This window comes from Cyprinus carpio, chromosome A8 (genome assembly GCF_018340385.1).
Source record: "Cyprinus carpio isolate SPL01 chromosome A8, ASM1834038v1, whole genome shotgun sequence".
NCBI classification, from domain to species: Eukaryota; Metazoa; Chordata; class Actinopteri; order Cypriniformes; family Cyprinidae; genus Cyprinus; species Cyprinus carpio.
Genome location: NC_056579.1, coordinates 10981372 through 10996081, shown reverse-complemented (window position 1 = coordinate 10996081; position 14710 = coordinate 10981372). Strand labels below are relative to the sequence as shown.

Here is a 14710-nt window from a genome sequence, read left to right as displayed (position 1 = left end):
GTCTTAGGCAATCCGATCACAGGTGGTCAGACGAGAAGATTGTTACACATGTTGGTAACGTGTGTCTCTTGTGACCAGCAAGGATGCATCAATTTGATTAAATTAACAGTAAAGATATTGACACAATAAATAATGTTTCGCATTAATTATGTGCTTTTGAACTTTCTTTTCATAAAAGAATCCTGAAAAAAATGTCATGTTTTCCATAAAACTATTAAGCAGTTCAAATATTTTGAACATTGCTAATAAAAATAAATATTTTTTGAGTAACAACCCAGCATATTAGAATGACTTCTGAAGGATCATGTGACACTGAAGACTGGAGTAATGACTTTGCCATCAAAGGAATAAATATATATATATAATTTATATTTCTAAAACAAAAATATATAAAAAAAAAAAAATATAAATATATATATATATATATATATATATATATATATATATTTTTTTTTTTTTTTCATCTTATTTTTTTTAAAGAAAAGACATTTTTTTTATTGTACCTGATTACCTGTAGTCACTGCATCCCATAATTTGTAAAAAATAACAATAAAAAAATAAATAAAGCTCCATGTAACCTGTTTTTTTATTTTGTTTTGTTTTTGGTTGACAAGTGAGTAGACAGGCCATTGAAGTTATATGTGGCACATGCCCATATGCTGTAGCCATATGCTTTTTAAATTACAACTGAATCTTATTTAAATGATCAGCTCGCACAATTCTTTGAATCCTTTTTAGAGGCTGATGTTAATTCTGGGTATAAACCAGGTCTCTGTGTGAGGTCATTCATAGTGGCATATAGAGAGGACCTCATTATCTATGGTAGAAAGGGTTTGGACTGGGCAAGAGATGAGGTTAGAGTCACAGTGAACAGAATGATGTTCTGTTCACTGTGACTTTAACCTCATCTCTTGCCCAGCCCAAACCCTTTCTACCACAGCCAGGCTTAAGTGACAAATGTGATTCATTCGGTGGGCCATTCAGGCTTTTTTCTTTACACCATGAATGCAAATGAGTATTGGCCAGATAGCCTAAGGCCCTGTCACAAATGCCACCCTGAGCCTTAGCAGTCCTCAGAGTCCACATTTCGGTGACGTAATGCTGTGTAAACTGGGATAGTAATCTGCTGGGAACAAATGGGGCAACTTATGGTCTCATGGACAATGCACAGCTATTGCAAGTCCAAGCATGTGATGAAAAAAAGGAAAAAAAAAGTGTCATTTGCTTGGTTTTGATTTTTAACCTTGAATTTATTAAACAATCTTTAGCTGTTTACATTTGAGTTATTTAGCAACTCAACTCAACCTACTGTATGACATTAGTTAACGCAATTAGAAACCTGTTTTGAAGGAGATACTTCAGTTTTTGCAAATATAAACAAGTGAGGAGGAAATGAGTGTTTATTTTATTTGCTTGATATTATATTAGACTAACCCTCAGATAAACACATCTTGGAGGCGACGACTTCGATGCTTCAGTCTCCACGTAGCCCAGGGGTAAGTCACTCGAAATCATCACATGCTAAAATTCTCGTGCTCTCTCCCAGGGCTCAGTTTGTTTCTGTCACAAGAATGGCAGCAGTTTTAGAACAAACTCTGCTGTATCCCGAATGTGATGTTGTAATGTCATGAGAATCTGCGCTGGACAGAATCAGTGCGGCCTTATTGTCATGTTCTGCTGACCTGAGCAGACGGGCACCAGTTTCTGTGAGTTACAGCAGCATTGCACCATGAAAGCTTGAGAAGTCTGAGGGAGGGTTTGCAAACTGAAGAAAAATGTATTGAAGGCCAGGGTGGAGAATATACCATTATTCTTCAGATAGCACAATGTGTTCAGTTTCACTTCCCACAGAGACACAAAAAAATATACAAACCCAACCAACAGAACAACAATTATGTGTACAAATACACCTAGCCAACTATCAGATCAACATTTTTGGCCTGGTCATTTTAAAGCAGGGATGTCCGATGCTGCTCCTGAAGAGCCAACATCCTGCAGATTTTGGTTCCAGCCTGCCATAAACACACTTGCATGGAAGTTTCCAGTAATCCTGAAGACTGTGATTAGTTGGTTCAGGTGTATTTAATTAGGATTGGAGTTAAACTCAACAGGACAGTGGCAGGACTCCCTTGAATTTAAAGGATTTGATGCAATGCAATTTGATTGAATTTGATTTGATACTGTTTTGCTTTGATTTGATCTGATTTAATTTTGATACTATTCAATGCGAGTTGATTTTATTTACTACATTTATGATTTTGAATTTGATTGTAATTGACTTGATTTTGCTTCAATTTTATTTAGTGAGATTTGATTCAGTTTTGATTTAATTTACTTTGATTTAATTCAGTTTGATGTGTTTTGATTCAGATTTGATTTGATTTAGGTTAGGCTCTGTTTTGATCTGACTCTATTGCTTTGATTAGATTCAGTGCCATTCCATGTGATTTTTATTCAGTTTGGATTTTGTTTCTGGAATTGGGCTACAGTTGTCATACTGTATGTTTTTGATCTGGCTCAAAATAATTTTGTTTTTTAATCTGATTACACAAGGTCAATTCTGTTATGTGATGGTGTGTAAAGCAAAGCGCACAAAGGAGATATCAAAATAGATCTTTTAATAATCCACAGGAGAGAAAGGGCACAACCATACACAAATCCAAATAATCAAACATCAATAGCGGACAAAGGAATCAGGGGAGAACACAGGACTTAAACAGTGAATGTAATCAAGAAAAACAGAAACAGGTGTGGAGCCAATTAATCAAACCATGGAAACTAACAGGATAATGGGAACACATTTAAACCAAAACAGGTCATACATGTGACAGTTCGCCCCCTCCCGGAACAGTGTGTCCTTGCACCGACAAAAATAGTCCAACAGAGGAGGGAGGGTGGGGGTTCAGGAGGGGGGCATGGAGAAGGCAAGGGGCAGGCAATGGAATGGGAGCATAGTCCACATGGCCAGGGCGGAGTGGATGGAGGGAGGAGCCAGACAAGAAACACAACCAATAGAAAACAGAAATAACTCCAGGGGCCAGCCAGGATAGCAGCCCATGGTGGAGTCAACGGCGGGATGAGCCATAGTAGAGGAGGAGCCAACAACACCAGGGGGCCAACTGACGGAGACTGAGCCGATGGATGAGGAGCCAAGGATGGAGCAGAGCAGCCAGGGTGACACAGAGGAGCCGGATGGCCAAAGTAGAGCAGAAGGCTCAGGTGACCGAGGCAGCAGCGGGCTTCCGGAAGTGGAGCCGGAGTGACTGAGGATGGAGTCCCGAGGCGGCGGATGGTCGACGACTGACCAAGGTGGAGCCGGAGGGACGAGGGAGCCTGGTGGAGCTGGTGGGATGATGAGCCACGGTGGAGATGAGGGAGCTAGGAGCCAAGGCGGAGCCACTGACACTGGCTCTTTAATCACAGCCGGCTCGGGCTCTGCGGCTGCGGTGGGCTCTGGCATTTGCTCCTTGCAGCGGGATGACAGCTGGTTGGTCTCTGGTTTGGGAGTGGGGTAGGAGATATCCTCCTCAGCGGGGCAGAGGGTGAATGGAGATCCACAGTTCACCAGCACCCACTCCATGAAAGTGGCAAAATCCTCCTTGGGACCATTAGCTGGTAGGAGTGCCTTACACTGCTCGCTCAGGCCAGTGTATTAAAAAACACAAAGCGAGTGGTCTGGGAAGTGGGTAAGACACGCCAGATCGATAAAGTCCTTGGTGTGGTCCTCCAGCGAACGGTCCAACTGCTCCAGGCATAGGAGCTGGAAAGCTGGTAAATCCATACCAGGAGAGGGGAAAAACAAAACAAAGAAAGAAAAACACCGCTAATCTTACTCACTTTTTTGGTCCGCTATTCTGTTACGTGATGTTGTGTAAAGCAAAGCGCACGACGAAGGAGAGGAGCCAATTAATCAAAAACCATGGAAACTAACAGGATAATGGAAATAGAAAATGAAACCAAAACAGATCTTACATGTGACAAATTCATTATATATATATATATATATATATATATATGTATATATATATATATATGTATATATATACACACACACACACACACACACACACACACACACACACACACACATATATATATATATATATATATATATATATATATATATATATATATATAGATTGGCAACAATTTTACATAAAACGGTCTTTATTTGTGTCACAGCTAGCACAGACTGCAATCTCAATTTTTCACCTTAACTCAACTCAGGTTTATGTAGCATATTTAAAAACTACAGAGTTGATCAAAGTGCTTCACAAGTAGAAAAAAAAAAAGTCAATTGACAAGGCTACATACACTACTGCAAATCCAAAGTGCAATTTAAAATCGGAACAAATGTGACCCCAAAACCAGTCTTAAGTGAATTTTTTTATGAAATTGAGAGTTATACATCTGAAATCTGAATAAATAAGCTTTCTATCGATGTATGGTTTGTTAGGATAGTTTGTTAAACTCCCTCCATTTTCAAATGTGTATTGCAAGTTTCCATGTCCGCAAAAAACGATTTTGTTGGCTCACAAACACAAATGTGTTGAATCCAAATTGTTCAGACTTTCTCTCCCTTCAGTAAAGCCTGATTTAACACTTAAGCAAAACAAAAGAAAACAAAGCAGATGCTGTCAGACCTTAAGGACCCTTTAAAATATCCAGTGACACTTCCTAGGCTCCTAGGATGGATCTGGTCCGCATCGATTTTGGTACGGCACTAATTTAGAGGGACACCAATTTGGAAAGGTTGATTCAAGCGCTTTTTTCACCGACCCTGCTGCCTGTGTTTGTTCTATAAAGCCTGAGTCCCTCACTTAGTCTGAAAAAGGCTGTCAAGGCTGTAGCACATCTTTCTGATTGATGGGCTGCTCCGTCTCGTTTCAGCTGCTCTCTCTCTTTCACTCACACATGGAATCAGAATTTCATGCACAGACTGGTTTAGTCATTCTACATCTTGCAAAGCATGCTTTGTTGTCTAATATCAACCACAAAATGGGTTTCATAAATGTTTCACACACATTTAATGTGATGTGTTTGCTTTTAAATTAATATATCACAACTGTTCCATAACTCTGTGAGCTTCCTTCTGCAGGCAGCATTTTATTAAGGCACCATATGTACGCTCCCAAAGTCAAAGTTATTTTTGGAAAAAATCTATGACAACGTCACATTTATCCTTCATGGAGAAAGAAATAACATTGCGATAAACGCTATGAAAAAATAAAAGTAAATGTAAGTTGGTGAACATATTTGAGTTATTAGCAGACTGAATTAGTTATAATTCAATCAGTACTGAAAAGAGTAAAAGTGTTGATATATATATATATATATATATATATATATATATATATATATATATATATATATATATATATATATATATATATATATATATAATCAATTATATTTTATATTGTATAATATTATAAGGATATTTATATAATTATATCAATATAAATACAATATAAATTACCATACATGCCTTCTATGTAAAAATTTAAACAGGTGTGTATATATAAATACTGGAACCAAGGTTGAAGATGTAGGCAGTCACTGTTCTGCTCTATTAATGTCCATGGTTTTGAAATAAAATAATCAAAAAGCACATTTGGATGTGATGTTCAGGTTTACAGTACCTTGTTGCGTTCCTGACTTATGGTGCTTTAATGCTCTCTATTTATAGTTAATGCTTTTTAAAAAGAGCCTTTGTCTCTCTCTCTCTCTATCTGTTTCTCTCTCTCTTTCTGACACCGCTATGCCTCCGTTATTGATTTTATGATTTTAGTATGCATGAAAGTGAGCGTATGTCAAACAAGAGCTAGCTTTGTGAATATCGACGTGCATGGTTTTTATTCAAACCTTGTGCCTTTTTTGTTGGCACTGTGTCTGTCAGTAGTTCTGCTGTCATGTGGATCTGAGTTTCTTTCCTCTCCCTCTGTTTTCTTACATCTCTTTTCACAGTGAAAAGGTGTAATAACTCATTGTAGTGAGAGTCATTTGTTTTTGTGTCTGCTGTCTGACGAGGATCACAAATATTATTGTTATTCATCAGTGCAGCACAATACTGATATCAGTACAATGTAAACTAGGGCTTCCCAACTTTTTTTTTTTTTTTTTTAACAGAATACTTTTTAAATATTAACTTTAATAACATACAATAATAATTTGTTTTAAGTCTACGATTTCAAATGTTAAAATATCTTTTTTAAAAATGTTTTTATTTGCAATTCTTTATGAACATTCACTGTTCATGTCTTTTAAATAGCAGACGCGTTTATTCAAATTAATGTACAATGCAACAAAACTTGTTGGCTGAAGTGGTGCACTACAAAGTTTCGAGGGGTTCACAGGCCCTCAATTTGAAAGCCGTAGTCTTAATTATTTTATGCAGTTAGTTGATCAGTTGGTGCTGGGTGCCGTGAGATTCAGGGCTCACTGTAGTATGTGTATGTGTTTAGGCATTATTGGGGCCAGTGAGTCATACATTTATGCTGTATTGGGGTCAGTGGAGAAATGCTTTTAGGGTCTACAGGCTGTCAGTGATTTAGGTTGTATTGGACACAGTTGAGTCATGAGTTTAACACCGCTGACCTCATCACAGTCATCTACTAGATCACATCACACAGCCTGTGAATCCATCAGCCTTTCTTAAGGGCAGAGAGGTGCTTTACTTCAGCAACTGATGCATGCTAAAGTCTGTACAAATCTCTGAGCATTAGCACTCGAGGAAGTCTTTCAAACCGTAATATCTAACTAAATCTAAATAAAAGCAGCACAGTTACATCACCACAGCCTTAATGTCTTCATTTAGATAAATATCAGAGTGCTTTTTATGATTATGATATGATATGTTATTGCTTGCTGTAATACAGGGATGCAAACTTATGACCTTTCTGTGAGTTTGGATTTCTTATAATGTGCATTTGAAAACGCAACACATGCCAACCATTTCCCAAAATTGTAATGAGTATAAAATTATATTAATAATAATAATAATAACAATAGTGTGAATGTTTAAACAACAGTTTAAAAATGTTTTAAAAGCACATTTTAAAGCTGATATTTTAAAGATTTTCTTGCTTGGGGGTGGGGCTTGACCTTTGACCCCCCCCATCAGGGTTGTATTTTTGTAACCTGATCAGTTTGCGTCCCTTTGTTTTCACAACAAATACAGTTTACACATATACTTTTCTGTCTTCTGCTAAAATTAAATGTTTTAGGCAGCAAAAAAAAAAACAACATATGAGAAACTTAGCAACTGAGATGAATTATATCAGAATCTAAAAGCTGATGAAACTGATGAATGCATCAGAAAACTCTTGTGTATATTGGTGTTAAGGTATAATGTTACTTTTGACAACAATAGAGACTTAAAATAAGGCAGGAGGCAAACAGGAATGGTGAAATGCACAAAGTGAAGAAAGAGAAAATGTATGAAAATATGTGCATAGTGAGACTCAAAGCCGGATCTGTCACATTTATACCTAAACAGGTTTCTAATTTCATCCCGCTTTTGTGTTGGCTGGATGTTGGCGTTATGTAGATGCCAGCTGCAGGGGATTGCCACACCATCAAATGCTTCTGCCCGTTGTTTTGTACGATAAATATATATTAATTTTTTTCTTTCTTTTTCTCTCCTTTCTCTGGTTCTGTTGTTCAGCTGTCTCTCTCTCAGCTGGCTGCGACTTCACGCTACCCAACCATGAGCCACACGGTGGGGTCTCCATGGCAACAACAGCTCCCCTCTCTGCTTTCTCCCTCCCCGATGGCATCGGCCCACCAGCTGTCACATGTCGTAAGTTTTCCACCCACATATGCACGCACACACTCACACAACCACACAAATCAAAAAAATACATTCATGCAAAGGAATAAAACACACACACACAAAAAATAATAAAAAACCAAAACCAAAAACATAGAAAAAAATCACATACATGACCTCAGTAAACAGACACCTGTACACCACTAAAACCACAATACACCTGTCAAGAGCAGAACAAATTTCATATTAAATTTTTTTTTTTTACGTGTTAGAGCTGCAGCTGTTCACTACCATTTTGCAGGTTAAAAACTTTGTATCAAACTACAGAGTACTTCTAAGAGCCCCATTAACTGTCAAATTGGTTTGATGAAATTAGCTGCTCCATGTTTCACGCTTGCGAAAGATCTACTGTAAGTGCCACTTTCACATTTTCTTTACCAGAAAAAACTGGAGAGACAGACCAGAACTTGAGCAGGTTCAGTGAGTGTACACCACTATATTGGACAATCATGCAAATTAGTTTTTAGGTGACTCTTCAGCTCCATATCTCATAATATATCCATCAGTGGTCCAACGGATTGGTTCACTTGAGCTCTGTAATATATTTATATGATTAATGATTCATATGATCAGCAACGTTTTATGTACTGCAAGACTTTTCCACTGTGGAGTTTGAATGTTGTTGTTGTGAAACCGTAGTTCCCCTGATGATACAAGAGTTGGCAACAACATGATACAGCTTTTGCATGTAAACAATGGAGCGAGTGCACTGTGGAGGAGGATCACATCATATAGAAAGATCAAAGTTCCCAGACTAGCTAAAAAGAAAATTGGTTCAGGTAATATTATATGATTTGAGTTAAAGAAAGTAGTTATAATAAAAATAGTAAAGTAAATAAAAATAAAAATCCTGAAAATGTATTCAGGCCATCAAAGATGTATTTGAGTTTGTTTCATCAGCACCACATCACTTGAGAATGGGTGCAGTCCAAACTGCTGATAAAAACATCACAGTAATCCACAAGTAACCGATGTGACTCCAGTCTGTCCATTGATTTGTAGTGAAGTGAAAAGCTGCATGTTTATAATAAACAAATGTATCATTAAGGCCTTTTAACTTTAAACTATCGTTTCTCGCCAAAATCCATAATAGCACTTTCTCCAGTAAAAAAGTCTATCCCCTGTTGCCCTCTTACATTAAATCCACCAACATGTTTAGAGCCATTTTGAACTGTTTTCACTAGGTGGATGACCTGTGCATGTTTCTTTCCTGATTCAGACAAGACGTCTTTTCACTGGAGAGAGCAATATTATGGATAAAGGACGCATATATAAGCTGAAAGCAATGGTTTGAAGTTAAAAACATCTTAATGATGGATTTATTTATTACAAACATAAAGCTTTTCTTTTCATAATACATTAATTGGTGGACTGGAGTTGTGTGGATGACTTGTGGATGATTGTGATGTTTTTATAAATTGTTTTATAAATTGCATTGGATCCATTGGTGAGCAAGTGATGTAATGCTAAATTTGAGGAAACAAACTCATCTACATATTTCAATTTCTGTACAAATGGGACAGTTTTCCTCCTCAGTGGCCTCTCTGACCTGTGGGGTACCACAGGGGTCAGCTTTGGGTCCACTCCTATTCACCCTGTATATGCTCCCATTGGGATTCATATTCAGGAAGCATGGCATTTCTTTCCACTGCTTCGCTGATGATGTGCAGGTGTATCTACCGCTAAAGGTTCCAGTAAAAAGAATCTTTGCAGGCCGTGATAAACTGCATGAGTGATATTAAGACATGGATGGACCTAAACTTTTAAAAACTTAATGAGAATAAAATGGAGGTTGTCTTGTTTGGTCGTCCAGAGTTGGTTCAGGTTCTTACCAGCTCCCTCGGCCAACTAGCACCTCATTTAAGATCCCATGCCAGGAATCTTGGAGTGATTGTTGACAGTGCTTTTAAACTGGATAAGCAGGTCAGTGCTGTGGTTAAGTCTAGTTTTTTTCAGCTTAGATTGATAGCTAAAGTCAAACCGTATTTGAGACAGGCTGACCTAGAAAAAGTTATTCATGTTTTTATTACCTCTCGCCTGGATTACTGTAACTCCTTGTATACAGGCATTCACAAGTCTGAGCTCTATCGTCTGCAAATTGTACAGAATGCAGCAGCTCGTCTTTTAAGCGGCAGGAAGAAGCGGGAGCACATTACTCCAGTGCTCTCATCGCTTCACTGGTTTCCAGTAAAGTATTGGATTGATTTTAAGGTTATTTTATTTGTTTTTAAAATGTCTCAATGGGCTAGCCCCAGAGTATCTTACAGACCTTGTCAGGTTGCATAGGCCCTCCAGAGACCTCCGTTCAGCCAGCCTGATGGTCCTGGAGGTTCCTGGATCGAAATTGAGATCCAGTGGTGATCGAGCCTTCTCAGTGGCAGCTCCCACTCTCTGAAACTCACTGCCCATAGCTGTGTGGACTGCTAGTAGCCTGTCCACTTTTAAATCATTGCTGAAGACTCATTTGTTTGAAGTAGCTTTTGGCACAGGGGAGCCGCCTTGATGAATGTGTTGTATTCTATGTGTATTTATTTATTTATTTTTCCTTAGTATCTTGTTATTTCATTGTTCTTTTTTGTGTATTTTACTGTGAAGTACTTTGGTAGGCCCTGGCCTTGGAAATGTGCTATATAAATAAATGTGACATTGACATTGACATTGACATATTGTATGGCTAGAAGTTGGGTAAATGTTCATCATATTTTGAGAAGAAATATTCTTTTAATGTTTAACTGTCCTTTTAGTGTAATGTACTGTACTGTACCTTCCTGTGTAAAAATACACTGTATTATACGATAAAACCATCAGTGCATTATTACAGCTCTATATTTTATACAGCATTCTCAGCTATCCATGCTGAGAAATCAGGACTGGGAATGGTTTGTAATGGTAATGGGCTTTTTTATTTTAATGGAAATACAGCGTGGTTAGATACAGCCTGTATAGAGTGGGAAAATATCAAACATTTTCAACAAAGATATCCACAGATATTATGTTAATCATGTGTGGGAGCATGTATGTTTATGCCATTGCCTTTAGTCATGCGGTGCATTTGACTATATGATAGTATGTAAATAAACATATAAAGTGCTTTTTTTACCGCCTCCACATTTGTTTAAGGCTGTTTGTGCCACACATGGACTCTTCTACAGAGATTAAGGAGGAAAGTTTCGCTATGCTCAACTTCCTGCTTGTCATTTCTGGGTGATTCTGTGACGGTGTTAAATTATTCCCCTTGCATTTTTTTTCTATCTATGAATCTCAGTTTTATTTTCAAGCTAGAATTTCAAATTCTTTTTGAGTTTGGTTGCAGCTGACTTAGAAATATTAGTCGGTGTGGACAAAGCTTTGTGAACATCCTGAGCTGTACTTTTAAAACACAAATGCCGAATGTTGGAATTCACTTGCACATTATCTAATGTGATTTTAAATGCATTTACCAGCATGCCACATCTACAGTATGTGTGTGTGTATAGTGTGCATGATTGAATGTGATTTTGAATGCATATACCAGCATGCCACATGTACATACATATAATGTATGTGTGTGTGTGTGTGCTATATATGTATATATATAAAAACATACATACATATGTGTGTTTGTATTCATATGTATTATTTATGATTATAATTTATGATCATATGATTTATATTACATATAAATATAAATATATATTGACAAATTAATACTTAAATATAATGTTTTACATATACATGCCTTTACTGTCAATTTCGATTAATTTAATGCATCCTTGCTTAAAAAATTCAATTCAAGATCTGACAAGTTTTTGAACAGTAGTGTATGTTAGTGAAACTTATTCATTCATCAATCAAACACTCATAAAAAACTTTTAATAAAGGTATTAGCAAGGATCATACCCACACATCCAAACAAGTAATTAACTATTTTATTTATTTATTTTTCTGTCATTTAGGAGTACATTTATGTAATATAAACTAACTAAAATACCAAATCATCGATAAAACAAACAAAAAAAAATAAAAAAAAAAAATCAAAATACATAAACACTATTAAATATAAAAAAAATATAAAAAAAAAACAAAATACCATTATTTCACAGACATAATAATGCAGCAAAATATGCAATTCTATTTGTGGTTAGTTAGTAGTCTCAGACTAAACTATCTTATATTTGATTTGATGTCACTAAGCTTGAAAACTTAAAGAAAAAAGTGCGTCTTCAAAAGAAACAATTTTTGTTTCCTTGCAAAAAAACAAAAGTTCACATTGATTCTCAGAAACTGTGTAAAGCCAGCCAATCAGATTAAAGCTTGCCTGACTGAGAAAAAACTTGCCAATTTTTTTTAGCAATGTAAATCTGACGGTCAATGAACACTGTTGGTGGCCTGTGGGTTTGTCTGAAGCTAGGTAATGAGTATAGAAAATGTTGCAGTTGGTTTTTGATCAAGTCCTTGTGGAAGAGTCGTGTCTTCAGGCATTTCATAAAGAACTTGAAGTTCTTGTAGTGTTTGGTTGTTAGGTTTCTTTTGGCTGTGGTATGTTATTTTTTTGTGAAAGTAATAATGAACTTTCCAGACTGATTTTGTCTCTAATCTGTTGACCTCTTTGTTGTCTTAACATTCTCATCTGCTTCCTAAACATCTGTTATTACCCTCAAACATGGATATTTTTTGCACATTTTAGGAGGTTCTTTTTAGATTTGCTGATGAAATATTCTCAGTAATTTGCAGAGTCCTCACAGAGAGAGATAATCATACACTGAAGATTTATGAGCCAAAACTTCATCAAAGCCTCTGGGTTTTTTATATTGCAGGATCTGCTGCTGAACTTCAGTCCAAAATGATTCTTGAATTTGTCTGTTTTTCTCTCTTTCTGCCTGTGTGCTGGTTTAAATTGAATCAGGAGCGTCCAGTTGCCGGCGGCATAGCTCATCTGGAGCTGAGTGTGCAGGAGACAGAGGGAAACAGAAGTGAGGAAGAGGATGAGATGGAGGAGCTGACCTTCGCTTCAGTGCACGCCCCTGTCATCACCCTCGGAACACACGCTTCTGGGTGAGAACCATACAGACACACTAACAAATAATTCAGTTATACAGTGACCATATTCTTCATATAATAATTTTTCTCTCATAATCAAAATTACACTTATGTCTCTCACAAAAAACAAACATAAGCCTTTACCCATTATTCCTATTTTCAATTTACTTCACTTGCATTTGTTTCTGTACTGTTTTATTTCTTAGAAATGTAAATGCAGGTACACTAAGTGTTAGCAGAGGTTAATGTTGTTCAACTAGAGGCCAAGTTGCTGAACATTGAATAGATGTTGATATGTAAACACAGATATTATAATATGCTCATAGTTTTGACATCATCAACCAAAAATTTAAGATAAATATCTTCAGACAGATAGACAGACAGACAGACTTTTTATATAGAATTTATAGGCTGTATATAAACGCTATTTGTGTTTTGAGTATGTATACATGATACATTGAACTATTTCTTTTCAAAAGAGTAAGTAAAATCCTTTTTTTCCATGATATATCCTTTTTAGAGCGTCACTCTGTATCCCCATCATGCATGAATTTGCTGTTTTCTCTAATGCCAGTCACTCTGTATCCCCATCATGCATCAAATTTCCAATACACCAAAACACATTTTTATGTCATGCTTATTTTAGCTGAAGTATTTCATTTTTTTTCAACGACACCAGCACATTTAAAATCTGTCATTCCCTTTAAAAGTGGCGACAGTTCTGCTGAAGCTGTTCATCGAGATTGCTGTTTAAAGTCTGTCGGAGTGCAGAGCTGTCATTCAGGAGCTGTTCGGTGTCAGTTCATCATCTGATTCTGACCAAAGACAGTTCAGTATTGAGGTTCTGACCAAAGACAGTTGATTGGGCGTTAACATTATTGACACATCTGGCCCTGATTGCAAATTCACACAATACAATGAACTAACTTGTGTCATATGGAAATGGATGGATTTAAAGATAGAGAGAGAGCTCTTATTTAGAATGAGTATTAAGTTACATTCTACTGAAGGTGAATTCAAATGATTTTTTTTTCTATGTGAGGGACCTTAATTTTACTAGCTGGAATTAATTAAGTTACATTCTACTGAAGGTGAATTCAAATGATTTTTTTTTCTATGTGAGGGACCTTAATTTGGTCAGAAGATCCTTATGACCTCCATTATAACAATATCACAAAACACACAGAAAAATAAAACAATTTCCTCGTGTTCTAAGGGTTTTAAATGAGTTTCTGGTTATTTTACATACATCTCTTCAGATTCTCAACTTCATTAATTATGCAGATAAAAAATAAGTTTTTAAAATTACTCAGTCAATCTCATCTCAATATCTTAAGAAATAAAATATAAAAAACAAATTTCATTATAAATACATTCAAGATACCAAATTATTTTAAATAACTAGAATATAAAAATTTATTTTTTTAATAATTACATTTTAATTAATTTAATCATGCCCACTAATCTCAATTATGGTATGGATTGCTTTGGACTCTACAGAAGTCCATTTGATTTCCTGAGGATATTATGTTAAATAATAAATTACATTCTTGACTCTTGTTCTAAATGCGTATGGTTTTGATCCAAAATACATGTCACACATACATATGATAAACCAAAGCCCATTTTAGGTAAGTTTTGCATTCAGGTAATTTTAGTCCGCCACAATTTGGATTGAAATGATTATATAATTATATTCATTTGTTAATCATTTCACACCACAGCAAACTCAATTATAATATTGAACATTATCCTATAACTGGCCCATGCAGCCCACAGGCTTCATTTGGGGGCTTTTCTCGGGAAATATTGATGGTGCTAATAAACTATGATTTGTATTAATCAGCATATCATGTAATT

At 36.2% G+C, this 14710-nt stretch overlaps 1 protein-coding gene across 1 annotated transcript in view; it reads left to right on the top strand.

Annotated features, from left to right (window-relative positions):
- nphp4 (nephronophthisis 4) overlaps positions 1 to 14710 on the top strand; it is a gene marked incomplete at its 5' end in the record, with an annotated part of 135568 nt that overhangs the window by 81244 nt on the left and 39614 nt on the right. Inside the window, 3 exon segments of the mRNA XM_042763030.1 lie at positions 1441 to 1496; positions 7667 to 7801; positions 12717 to 12865. Coding sequence (XP_042618964.1) covers positions 1441 to 1496; positions 7667 to 7801; positions 12717 to 12865 — 340 coding nt within the window.